Source organism: Salmo salar, chromosome ssa15, assembly GCF_905237065.1.
Source record: "Salmo salar chromosome ssa15, Ssal_v3.1, whole genome shotgun sequence".
In the NCBI taxonomy this organism is placed as follows: Eukaryota; Metazoa; Chordata; class Actinopteri; order Salmoniformes; family Salmonidae; genus Salmo; species Salmo salar.
In genome coordinates this window covers 109732247-109746102 of record NC_059456.1, presented here as the reverse complement: position 1 = coordinate 109746102, position 13856 = coordinate 109732247, and the positions used below count along the sequence as shown (strand labels likewise).

General features: G+C 43.3%; 1 protein-coding gene across 2 annotated transcripts in view; it reads left to right on the top strand.

Annotated features, from left to right (window-relative positions):
• The first annotated feature begins 13347 nt into the window (after positions 1-13347).
• LOC106572983 (V-type proton ATPase subunit S1) overlaps positions 13348-13856 on the top strand; it is a 38559-nt gene continuing 38050 nt past the window's right edge. The window contains exon 1 of one of the 2 annotated variants that reach the window (XM_045696583.1): positions 13348-13851. In XM_045696583.1, coding sequence (XP_045552539.1) covers positions 13727-13851 — 125 coding nt within the window. In that variant the 5' untranslated portion in view covers positions 13348-13726. The remainder of the gene's footprint in view (positions 13852-13856) is intronic. The other variant, XM_045696584.1, reaches the window with a different exon arrangement.

The following is a 13856-nucleotide window of genomic DNA, read 5'->3' as shown; positions in this document are numbered from 1 at the left end:
CTAGAGGCCTCTATCATTCTCTATGGTGAAGATCAACTGCCGAAACAGTCAAAACTTCAACTTGTAGGTGCAAGTCTGACTATTTTTATCCCCACAATGCAACACACTTTGAAAGGCTGTGACTATCAACTTGATAAAAGTGATTTGTTAAAACTCGCGCCCATTCTCTAGGAAATCTCAGACTTCAGTGAGTTCAAGACAACTGGGAACTGGGAAATCTCAGACTTCAGTGAGTTCAAGACAACTGGGAACTGGGAAGAAAGAAAATGCTCAGACTGGAAAAAATTATTTTGAACGATTATCCAACACGGAATTTCAAGTCATAAAGTCGGGCATCTTTCTAGAGCGCCGACCTGAAGATCACTGATGTCGTGATTCAACCTTTTCAGAGTTCCCAGTTGTCTTGAACTCACTGAAGTCTGAGATTTACCAGTTCCCAGTTGTCTTGAACTCACTGAAGTCTGAGATTTACCAGTTCCCAGTTGTCTTGAACTCACTGAAGTCTGAGATTTCCCAGTTCCCAGTTGTCTTGAACTCACTGAAGTCTGAGATTTCCCAGTTCCCAGTTGTCTTGAACTCACTGAAGTCTGAGATTTCCCAGTTCCCAGTTGTCTTGAACTCACTGAAGTCTGAGATTTCCCAGTTGTCTTGAACTCACTGAAGTCTGAGATTTCCCAGTTCCCAGTTGTCTTGAACTCACTGAAGTCTGAGATTTACCAGTTCCCAGTTGTCTTGAACTCACTGAAGTCTGAGATTTCCCAGTTCCCAGTTGTCTTGAAAGAACATCAGCTTGCGATCTGACATAATGGGCTCGTTCGAGCGGATCACTTTCGCCTTTGAAAGTGTGATGCATTATGGGGATAAAAAACTGTCCGATTTGTGCTTACATTTTCTGCAGTTGCTCCTCAACAGCTACATACTTGCAGCCATCAACTGCATTGTGGAAGGCTCTATTGTCAACCAAACATTAGGGTGTTTTTTGATTGGCCCATTCAAATGTGACCAAAGACGTGACTGAAACAGGAACCAACTTTGTGGAGTTATGTTATGTTATACAGTTGATATGTACAAATGAATGAGACATTTGAGGCTCTCGCACCGATTGATTGTACAGTGTGAGGGGGAGGGGACGACTCATAATAATGTCTGGAATGTAGTGAATGGAATGGAACCAAACACAAGGAAATCATGTGTTTGTGTTTGATTCCATTCCATTGATTCCGTTCCAGCCATTACTATGAGCCGGCCTCCAGCTGGCTGCCTGTGCTACACACACACATATATGGTACAGTCTGTGATATGGGGGTTGGAGACAGGTTTATTTCCACATTACAAATATATACATATTTTTGTCCTGTTTTTTAAAATGTATTTTACCTTTATTTATACAGGTTTATTCTCATTGAGAAAATGATCTCTTTTCCAAGAGAGACCTGGTCCAATAGCAGCAAGTGGAACAACGTTTCAGGCAAACCGAATTACATTACACTCACACAACATTAAACACAAACTATAAACACACATACAGTACAACAAAAACATTTTACATTTTAAAAACACAAACATCTTGACTAAAAACAATTACACTCTTCTATAATATAGACATGTTGCACTGAGCCCAGCTGTTGGAAAAGTGTCTGACTTTAAGCTGTCGCCTTCTTTCTCTATCTTCACTCCTCCACTGTCGTCTGCAGCCGGTTTCTAAAGCCTTACCACTCAAACAAGCCCTTTATCTAGTCAAACCCCCCAAAAGATGGGCCTTCACCTGGTCACGCAATACAGTCTCTCGTTAATTAACTATGTTTTTATGTACTAATAAGCAGTTACAATACCAGTCAAAAGTTTGGACACACCAGCTCATTTAAGGGTTTTTCTTTATTTTTTACTATTTTCTACATTGTAGAATAATAGTGAAGACATCAAAACTATGAAATAACACATATGGAATCATGCAGTAACCAAAAAAAGTGTTAAACAAATCAAAATATATTTAGATTTGAGATTTTTCAAATAGCCACCTTTTGCACACTCTTGGCATTCTCTCAACCAGCTTCATGAAGTAGTCACCTGGAATGCATTTCAATTAACAGCTGTGCCTTGTTAAAAGTTAATTTGTGGAAAGTATTTCCTTCTTAATGTGTTTGAGCCAATCAGTTGTGTTGTAACAAGTTAGGGTTGGTATACAGAAGATATACCCTATTTGGTAAAATACCAAGTCCATATTATAGCAAGAACAGCTCAAATAAGCAAAGGGAAACGACAGTCCATCATTACTTTAAGACATGAAGGTCAGTCAATACGGAAAATGTCAAGAACTATGAAAGTTTCTTCAAGTGCAGTCGCAAAAACCATCAAGCGCTATGATGAAACTGGCTCTCATGAGGACCGCCACAGGAAAAGAAGACCCAGAGTTACCTCTGCTGCAGAGGATAAGATCATTAGAGTTACCAGCCTCAGAAATTGCAGGCCAAATAAATGCTTCACAGAGTTCAAGTAACAGACACATCTCAACATCAACTGTTCAAAGGAGACTGTGTGAATCAGGCCTTCATGGTTGAATTGCTGCAAAGAAACCACTACTAAAGGACTCGGTCTGAGACGCGGTGTGGGTGAACGGATGATCTCCACATGTGTATTTCCCACCGTGAAGCATGGAGGAGGAGGTGTGATGGTGTGGAGGTGCTTTGCTGGTGATACTGTCAGTGATTTATTTAGAATTCAAGCCACACTTAACCATCATGGCTACCACAGCATTCTCTTCAACCTCAGGAGGCTGAAAAATGTGGCTTGTCACCATAAACCCTCACTAACTTTTACAGATGTACAATCGAGAGCATCCTGTCTGGCTGTATCACCGCCTGGTACGGCAACTGCTCCGCCCATAACCGCAAGGCTCTCCAGAGGGTAGTGAGGTCTGCACAACGCATCACCGGGGGCAAACTACCTGCCCTCCAGGACACCTACAGCACCCGATGTCCCAGGAAGGACAAAAAGATCATCAAGGACAACAACCACCCGAGCCACTGCCTGTTCACCCCGCTATCATCCAGAAGGCGAGGTCAGTACAGGTGCATCAAAGCTGGGACCGAGAGACTGAAAAACAGCTTCTATCTCCAGGCCATCAGACTGTTAAACAGCCATCACTAACACAGAGAGGCTGCTGCCTACACACAGACTTGATACCATTGGCCACTTTAATAAATGGAACACTAATCACTTTAATAATGTCACTTTAATAATGTTTACATATCTTACATTACTCATCTCATACGTATATACTGTATCCTGTATCCTTCACTATCTATTGCATCTTAGCCACTCTGTCACTGCTCATCCATATGGTTTATACTGATATATTCTCATCCCATTCCTTTACTGGATTGTGTGTATTAGGTTTTTGTTGTGGAATGTGTTAGATATTACCTGTTAAATATTACTGCACTGTCGGATCTAGAAGCACAAGCATTTCGCTACACTCACAATAACATCTGCTAACCATGTGACCAATAACATTTGATTTGATTTGGTGGCGTTGATGCGCTATTAGTACATAAAAACTACCGGGCAAAAGTTTTATAACTCATTCAAGTCGGGAGAGGGCAAGATCAGGTGGGATCATTCTAGCCAATGAGAAGGCAGATACGAATGTGATAACTGGCACAAGTCCGATATAAAGTGTTTTTGTTGTTGCCGGGATGTCATGTGACGTATCAGTGGTGTATAAATGGTGTGACCATTGGCCAAGTTGAAGAAGCTGAACTCCTAGGAGTAACATGGTCAAGATGTATTGACAAAAGTTATTGTGAAGATGGGGAGCGGTACACCACGTCATCAAAAGTATGTGGACACCTGCTCGTACATCTGATAAAAGAATTTACATGTTTAAAGATAATGATTAAATAATTCTACCCTGAAACCTAACTATTAGTGATATAGTCTATGTAGTATGTATAATGAATAATTAAAGTGTTAAACAAATGTCTAACGAGGTTGGGACTAGGATAAGAGAGGAATGTGTGTGTCTGTTTAAGTAAACATCAATAAACTGTTAAACTGGTTCACCTGACCTAGCTTGAACTCTGAGGGGTTAAGATATGAGAGGGAGTTCCCCTCAAGGTTTCCCTAATCTCAGAGGAATGAAACTATCGGCTGGGTAATGATCTACAGTGTTGAGAGTTCTGGGGAAGAAGATGACTAACTCTCCTTAATGTTCGTGTGTAAATGTGTGTGCGTAAATAAGGAGCCTGGTATATAATAGATGTCTTTGTACAATGGACTTCAGAGCGCATTCTCGTGAATAAACATTTTAGACTATTGTAAACTGGGACTGTTCTGCCTGCGGCTATGGAACCCTGACCTATTCACCGGACGTGATACCTGTCCCAGACCTGCTGTTTTCAACTCTCTAGAGACAGCAGGAGCGGTAGAGACACTCTGAATGATCAGCTATGAAAAGCCAACTGACATTTCCTCCTGAGGTGCTGACTTGTTGCACCCTCGACAACTACTGTGATTATTATTATTTGACCATGCTGGTCATCTATGAACATTTGAACATCTTGGCCATGTTCTGTTATAATCTCCACCCGGCACAGCCAGAAGAGGACTGGCCACCCCTCATAGCCTGGTTCCTCTCTAGGTTTCTAATCTCCACCCAGCACAGCCAGAAGAGGACTGGCCAACCCTCATAGCCTGGTTCCTCTCTAGGTTTCTTCCTAGGTTCTGGCCTTTCTAGGGAGTTTTTCCTAGCCACAGTGCTTCTACACCTGCATTACTTGCTGTTTGGGGTTTTAGGCTGGGTTTCTGTACAGCACTTTGAGATATCAGCTGATGTAAGAAGGGCTATATAAATACATTTGATTTGATTTGACTCTGTCATTAAACCAGGATCTTACAAATTCCGGATTGCAGACTGAGTATTTTAATTGAAGTTCAGTTTAAGAACATTGAGAACATAATTTTCCTAACAAAATCTCATTCCAAAATCATGGGCATTAATATAGAGTTGGTCCTCCCTTTGCTGCTATAACAGCCTCCACTCTTCAGGGAAGTCATTAATATGGAGTGGGTCCCCCCCTTTGCTGCTATTACAGCCTCCACTCTTCTGGGAAGTCATTAATATGGAGTTGGTCCCCCCTTTGCTGCTATAACAGCCCCCACTCTTCTGGGAAGTCATTAATATGGAGTTGGTCCCCCCTTTGCTGCTATAACAGCCTCCACTCTTCTGGGAAGTCATTAATATGGAGTTGGTCCCCCCCTTTGCTGCTATTACAGCCTCCACTCTTCTGGGAAGTCATTAATATGGAGTTGGTCCCTCCTTTGCTGCTATTACAGCCTCCACTCTTCTGGGAAGTCATTAATATGGAGTTGGTCCCCCCTTTGCTGCTATAACAGCCTCCACTCTGCAGGGAAGGCTTACCACTAGATGTTGGAACATTGCTGCGGGGAACATTGCTTCCATTCAGCCACAAGAGCATTAGTGAGGTTGGGCACTGATGTTGGGTGATTAGTCCTGGCTCGCAGTCGGCGTTCCAATTCATCCCAAAGGTGTTCGATGGGGTTGAGGTCAGAACTCTGTGCAGGCCAGTCAAGTTCTTTCACACCGATCTAGACAAACCATTTCTGTATGGACCTCGATTTGTGCACGGGGGCATTGTCATGCTGAAACAGGAAAGGGCCTTCCCCAAACTGTTGCCACAAAGTTGGAAGCACAGAATCGTCTAGAATGTCATTGTATGCTGTAGCTTTAAGATTTCCCTTCACTGGAACTAAGGGGCCTGAACCATGAAAAACAGCCCCAGACCATTATTCCTCCTCCACCAAACTTTACAGTTGGCACTATGCATTTGGGTAGGTAGCGTTCTCCTGCATCCGCCAAACCCAGATTCGTCCGTCGGATTGCCAGATGGTGAAGCGTGATTCATCACTCCAGAGAACGCATTTCCACTGCTCCAGAGTCCAATGGCGGCGAGCTTTACACCACTCCAGCCGACGCTTGGCGTTGCGCATGGTGATCTGAGACTTGTGATCGGCTGCTTGGCCATGGAAACCCATTTCATGAAACTCCCGATGAACAGTTCTTGTATTGACGTTGCTACGCGCTTCAGCACTCAGTGGTCCCGTTCTGTGAGCTTGTGTGGCCTACCACTTCACGGCTGAGGCGTTGTTGCTCCTAGACATTTCCACTTCACAATAACAACAGTTGACCCGGGGAGCAGCTCTAGCAGGGCAGAAATTTGCCAAACTGACTTGTTGGAAAGGTGGCATCCTATGACGGTGCCACGTTGAAAGTCACTGATCTCTTCAGTAAGGCCATTCCACTGCCAATGTTTGTCTATGGAGATTGCATGGCGGTGTGCTCGATTTTATACACCTGTCAGCAATGGTGAAATAGCCACAATAGCCACATACTTTTGGCTATGAAGTGTATTTACCTTATTTCAGTCTTTGGGAGAAAATGTTAGTTCTTAACACGCTGACAGCAGATTTAGAAGCAGACCATTGGCCATGAATAGTTGAAGCTGTTCAAAACTTCATATTAGGAAGGTGTCCTTAGTGTGTTGTTCACTTAGTCTACATACTGTTCCTAATGTTTAATCAGTGTGTAGTGTTTATAATCAGTGTGTAATGTTTATAATCAGTGTGTGTAGTGTTTATAATCAGTGTGTAGTGTTTATAATCAGTGTGTAGTGTTTATAATCAGTGTGTAGTGTTTATAATCAGTGTTTATAATCAGTGTTTATAATCAGTGTGTAATGTTTATAATCAGTGTGTGTAGTGTTTATAATCAGTGTGTAGTGTTTATAATCAGTGTTTATAATCAGTGTGTAGTGTTTATAATCAGTGTTTATAATCAGTGTTTATAATCAGAGTTCTGCTACCTCTGTCTTTGTGCAAGGAGGAGCAGGAGGAGCACTGCCAGAGCCCTGCAAAATGACCTCCAGCAGGCCACAAATGTGCATGTGTCTGCTCAAACGGTCAGAAACAGACTCCATGAGGGTGGTATGAGGGCCCGACGTCCACAGGTGGGGGTTGTGCTTACAGCCCAACACCGTGCAGGACGTTTGGCATTTGCCAGAGAACACCAAGATTGGCAAATTCGCCACTGGCGCCCTGTGCTCTTCACAGATGAAAGCAGGTTCACACTGAGCACGTGACAGACGTGACAGAGTCTGGAGACGCCGTGGAGAACGTTCTGCTGCCTGCAACATCCTCCAGCATGACCGGTTTGGCGGTGGGTCAGTCATGGTGTGGGGTGGCATTTCTTTGGGGGGCCGCACAGCCCTCCATGTGCTCGCCAGAGGTAGCCTGACTGCCATTAGGTACCGAGATGAGATCCTCAGACCCCTTGTGAGACCATATACTGGTGCGGTTGGCCCTGGGTTCCTCCTAATGCAAGACAATGCTAGACCTCATGTGGCTGGAGTGTGTCAGCAGTTCCTGCAAGAGGAAGGCATTGATGCTATGGACTGCCCGCCCGTTCCCCAGACCTGAATCCAATTGAGCACATCTGGGACATCATGTCTCGCTCCATCCACCAACGCCACGTTGCACCACAGACTGTCCAGGAGTTGGCAGATGCTTTAGTCCAGGTCTAGGAGGAGATCCCTCAGGAGACCATCCGCCACCTCATCAGGAGCATGCCCAGGTGTTGTAGGGAGGTCATACAGGCACGTGGAGGCCACACACACTACTGAGCCTCATTTTGACTTGTTTTAAGGACATTACATCAAAGTTGGATCAGCCTGTAGTGTGGTTCTCCACTTTAATTTTGAGTGTAATTCCAAATCCAGACCTCCATGGGTTGATAAATTGGATTTCCATTGATTATTTTTGTGTGATTTTGTTGTCAGCACATTCAACTATGTAAAGAAAAAAGTATTTAATAAGATTATTTCTTTCATTCAGATCTAGGATGTGTTGTTTAAGTGTTCCCTTTATTTTTTTGAGCAGTGTGTATATATATATATATATATATATATATATATTACTCTACATACAAACTTATACACATGAACAACAACTTACAGACACAAACAAACAAACAAACAACGTCTCATCTCAGCGTTCATCACCATAGTCATCACCTCCAAGCTCATCATTAAGCTGGGGGCCCTGGGTCTGAACCCCGCCCTGTGGAACTGGGTCCTGGACTTTCTGACGGGTGATGAAGGTAGGAAACCACACCACTTCGCTGATCCTCAACACTGGGGCCCCACAAGGGTGCGTTCTCAGCCCTCTCCTGTACTCCCTGTTCACGCATGACTGCGTGGCCATGCACTCCTCCAACTCAATCATCAAGTTTGCAGACGACACAACAGTAGGAGGCCTGATTACCAACAACGACGAGACAGCCTACAGGGAAAAGGTGAGGGCTCTGGGAGTGTGGTGCCGGGAAAACAACCTCTCCCTCAATGTCAACAAAACAAAGGAGCTGATCGTGGACTTCAGGAAACAGCAGAGGGAGCACCCCCGTCCCCCCGTCCACATCGACGGGAACGCAGTGGACAGGTAACACATCAGGTGAACAGGTCAGGGTTCCATACCTGCAGACAGAACAGTTGAAACTGGAGCAGCAGCACGACCAGGTGGACTGGGGACAGCAAGGAGTCATCAGGCCAGGTAGTCCTGAGGCATGGTCCCATGGCTCAGGTCCTCCGAGAGAGAGAGAGAAAAAAAACAGAGTGAATTAGAGAGAGCATACTTAATTCAAACAGGACACCGGATAAGCCCCCCGACACAAACTATTGCAGCATAAATACTGGAGGCTGAGACAGGAGGGGTCAGGAGACACTGTGGCCCCGTCCGACGATACCCCCGGACAGGGCCAAACAAGCAGGATATAACCCCATACACTTTGCCAAAGCACAGCCCCCACACCACTAGAGGGATATATTCAACCACCAACTTACCATCCTGAGACAAGGCCGAGTATAGCCCACAAAGATCTCCCCCATAGCACAAATCCAAGGGGGACGCCAACCCGGACAGGAAGATCACGTCAGTGACTCAACCCACTCAAGTGACGCACCCCTCATAGGGACGGCATGGAAGAACACCAGTAAGTCAGTGACTCAGCCCCTGTAATAGGGTTAGAGGCAGAGAATCCCAGTGGAGAGAGGGGAACCGGCAAGGCAGAGACAGCAAGGGCGGTTCGTTGCTCCAGAGCCTTTCCGTTCACCTTCACACTCCTGGGCCAGACTACACTCAATGATTTTTTATTTATTTATTTTTTATTTTATTTTACCTTTATTTAACTAGGCAAGTCAGTAAAGAACAAATTCTTATTTTCAATGACGGCCTAGGACCAGTGGGTTAACTGGGACCTACTGAAGAGATGAGTCTTCAATAAAGACTTAAAGGTCGAGACCGAGTCTGCGTCTCTCACATGGATAGGCAGACCAGTCCTTTAGTTTTATTTGAGACGACTGTACAGCCATCAAGATTAATTGTCAGATTCAACAGCAGATCTCTTTGTTTCTTGGGACCTAGAACAAGCATCTCTGTTTTGTCTGAGTTTAAAAGTAGAACATTTGCCGCCATCCACTTCCTTATGTCTGAAACACAGGCTTCCAGGGAGGGCAATTTTGGGGCTTCACCATGTTTCATCGAAATGTACAGCTGTGTGTCGTCCGCATAGCAGTGAAAGTTAACATTATGTTTCTGAATGACATCACCAAGAGGTAAAATATATAGTGAAAACAATAGTGGTCCTAAAATGGAGCCTTGAGGAACACCGAAATGTACAGTTGATTTGCAGGACAAACCATCTACAGAGACAAACTGATATCTTTCCGACAAATAAGATCTAAACCAGGCCAGAACTTGTCCGTGTAGACCAATTTGGGTTTCCAATCTCTCCAAAAGAATGTGGTGATCGATGGTATCAAAAGCAGCACTAAGATCTAGGAGCACGAGGACAGATGCAGAGCCTCGGTCTGACACCATTAGAAGGTAATTTACCAACTTCACAAGTGCAGTCTCAGTGCTATGATGGGGTCTAAAACCAGACTGAAGCGTTTCGTATACATTGTTTGTCTTCAGGAAGGCAGTGAGTTGCTGTGCAACAGCTTTTTCTAACATTTTTGAGAGGAATGGAAGATTCGATATAGGCCGATAGTTTTTTATAATTTCTGGGTCAAGATTCGGCTTTTTCAAGAGAGGCTTTATTACTGCCACTTTTAGTGAGCTTGGTACACATCCGGTGGATAGAGAGCCATTTATTATGTTCAACATAGGAGGGCCAAGCACAGGAAGCAGCTCTTTCAGTAGTTTAGTTGGAATAGGGTCCAGTATGCAGCTTGAAGGTTTAGAGGCATGATTATTTTCATTATTGTGTCAAGAGATATTGTATTAACAAACTTGAGTGTCTCCTAGATGACCTGGCCTCCACAATCACCCGACCTCAACCCAATTGAGATAGTTTGGGATGAGTTGGACCGCAGAGTGAAGGAAAAGCAGCCAACAAGTGCTCAGCATATGTGGGAACTCCTTCAAGACTGTTAGAAAAGCATTCCAGGTGAAGCTGGTTGAGAGAATGCCAAGCGTGTGCAAAGCTGTCATCAAGGCAAAGGGTGGCTACTTTGAAGAATCTCAAATAAAATATATTTTAAATATATTTTGATTTGTTTAACACCTTTTTTGATAAACTACATGATTCCATATGTGCTATTTCATAGTTTTGATGTCTTCACTATAATGATACAATGTAGAAAATAGTAAAAAAATTAAGAAAACCCCTTGAATGAGTAGGTGTGCCCAAACTGTTAACTGGTACTGTATTTCATCACTCACAATCTTGCCAAAGCATATTCTGTAAAAGGGGTTAATATGAATGTAAAGTAATTTGACGTGATTTATATGAATCAGGTGATGAACATATGGACATTAAAATGAATAAGGGAGAGGTTAAACGTAGGCTAAGTCTTCCCACACATTACAGTAACTCTGTTGCAGTGGTCATAGGTATTGCAGTGGTCTTAGGTATTTTCCGTATAGGCTCTTCCCTCCGTCTCTCCACTGCTGCCCAGTTGAAGAGCTTGTGATCTCCATGCAGCACCACAACACCATGTTCCTTCAGAAAAGCCCCCCTCAGCCTCAGAAGATGCCCTTCTGGATGCATGCAGCCATACAGTTGTTATACCCTAATGTAGGACTATATGCCTTCTAGCCAAATGGAGTGCAGAACATGCATAATGCTTTCAACTCATCACTCCAACAGATCATTTAATTCATCCTTCATTCAGTTCAGTCATCCATTCAGTCATCCTTCATTCAGTTCAGTCATCCATTCAGTCATCCGTCTGAGTTGCCATAGGAACTAAATCAGAGAGAATAGAACACTCATCCATTCAGTCATCCTTCATTCAGTTCAGTCATCCATTCAGTCATCCGTCTGAGTTGCCATAGGAACTAAATCAAAGAGAATAGAACACTCATCCATTTGTTTATTGAAATCCATGTGTGAATTCAAACTCATCTACAATTTCCACAGTTCTTTCATTTCGCGTACTGGTGTCTTGCGGAATAATTTTTGAATTATATTTTGTTTTTATTATAGACCTCCCCTTAGAAAGAGACCCTAGTTCACAGGCCTCTAAATACATGCGAAACAAAAAGCCGCACAGTGACTGATAGGGAAAACAGATCTGGGCTGTAGGTAGTCTAGACCATTTGGCTCAGGACAGGTCATAGCCAAGACTTAATCAATATTTAGTTTTGTCTCATTTATTGATATGGATATATCCTCTGTGTGATGGGGTTGAGCCATGCAAATGGCTATAACAAGCCGACATACAGAGTGGAATTCACAAACACAACAGTCATAATTCCTAACATAAGGCCCTACAGTCCGTGCTCACAAATACTGGGACAAGCGGGATTCGTTAGGTTACGTGATCACCACATTACGCGGCTATACAATTTATGCAATTAAATGTCCATTAAATAACACACAGCAGCATGGCATATTTAGATAGCGGAATAGGCCGAGACTAAATCAGATTTACCTTCAGACGGTTATTCTAGACAAGACTCTTCTGTGTCTTTATAGTATCATTCTCACACAAGTCATTAGCTGAAGGTGTGAGCCTATACTACGCCATCTACTGGTATAACGTCGTTATTGAATGCAGGTCTAAAACAAATTCTAAACTGTTTTAGAAATTAAACCCGGAAGCTGCGAAGCAACTAAAGTCTGGCCTAGAGTTGTTTGATTGACCAGCTAACTTCGAACAGCTACGTTCGGGTTCATGTCCTTTGCAGATGCCACGTTCCTGACAGCTTGTACGTACTAAAAAAGATCTGTAACAGACTGAAGGGAGAGAGGTAAAGTAAGAATTGGTGGTCTTCCCTGTGGCTCAGTTGGTAGAGCATGGTGTTTGCAACGCCAGCATGGTGTGTGCAATGCCAGGGTTGTGGGTTCGATTCCCATGGGGGGCCAGTTCAAAAAAAAAACATAAAAAAATGTATGGATAAGAGTGTCTGCTAAATGACTAAATGTAATTCAACGTTCATTCATAGTCGTAACATAGGATTTGTAAGTTTACAGATGTAATTTAACTATTACATTTAATTTTTAACGCATGGCTTTTCTTACGATCCTCTTAACAATTTATGTATGGCTTTTCATACTATCCCAAAGAAACCTATGTTCAACCTTTTGGCAGCTATCTGGCTTCATACAGCTGTCCTGATTATGATTTCTTTGACAGTGTGACTTTATTCTCATAAAAACTGTGGATGTTGGGATTTATTTATTTTTTTGTCGGTAAAATTAATTATGCGGAAAATTGCGGTGGAAACGTCTTTATGCGCAAATATTGAATAGTAACGATCATCTAGAAGAACATTTGGAGTCACGTGATGTTATGTTGTGCGGTCATCCCACTACGACTCCGGAAGCCATGCATAGTGCACACAATGTACTTCTTCACTTCACTACGTTTACTTTGCATTTTCAAATCTACCGATAGTTTTGTCACAAAAATTGCTGTGTTAAATAATGTGTCTATCTAGAAAAAAGAAACGCACACCTATAAAGGCGAGGTGCTGGCTAGCGGGGTAGAAAACTAGAAAATAAGGGAAAGACGCACGCTAAGAGCTCAGATGCAAAAAAATTATAATAATGTGTCTACTCTGGTTTTGGCAACCTGCGCTCTAACAGCTTGCAGATACAGTGAATCTAGGCTGTGCGGGTTATCTAGTCTATCTGCAGGTAAACTGCAGGTTGTCTAGTCTACATGATGACATTATTATGGATAAGAGCGAGAATATTTTTATTTGTCAAACATCGATCATCATGTCACCAGAATAAGTCCCTCGATATTTATTGGAAACCAGCATCAAGCTCATCACCGTGCACTTTCACCACCCTGTGAAGTTCATCATAATTTATTTCATCTGTAGCCAAACAAACTGTCTTCACGCACTGATATGTACCTGCAACAAGTCCATTTAGATAAAACATACCACTGCGCATCGTTTCTAGAATATTCAAATAAAAACTGTCGCCAATTGGAATGGAAACCTAGCTACTGTCACGTTTCCTACAAATAGCATAAATTGTCCAATTTAATTGGTATCGGTGCATATTTACCTCCCCGACTTGACTCGATAATTTCCGTCTACACTCGGCTGTCAATCAACCGCGTCCAATTGAGACGCATGGTTGGGGTCACGTGGTGGACGGGCACGTCGTCATTCCCAGTAAGGCTCCTGAGGAAAGATGGCGGCTGAACACAGGATGATGTCTGGTCGGGGCTGTATGGCGGCATTTCTAGCCATGTTGTGCACCTTCTCCTCCGGGAAATGTGACGAACAGGTGCCGCTGATGCTGTGGACGAGTGAAGGGTAAG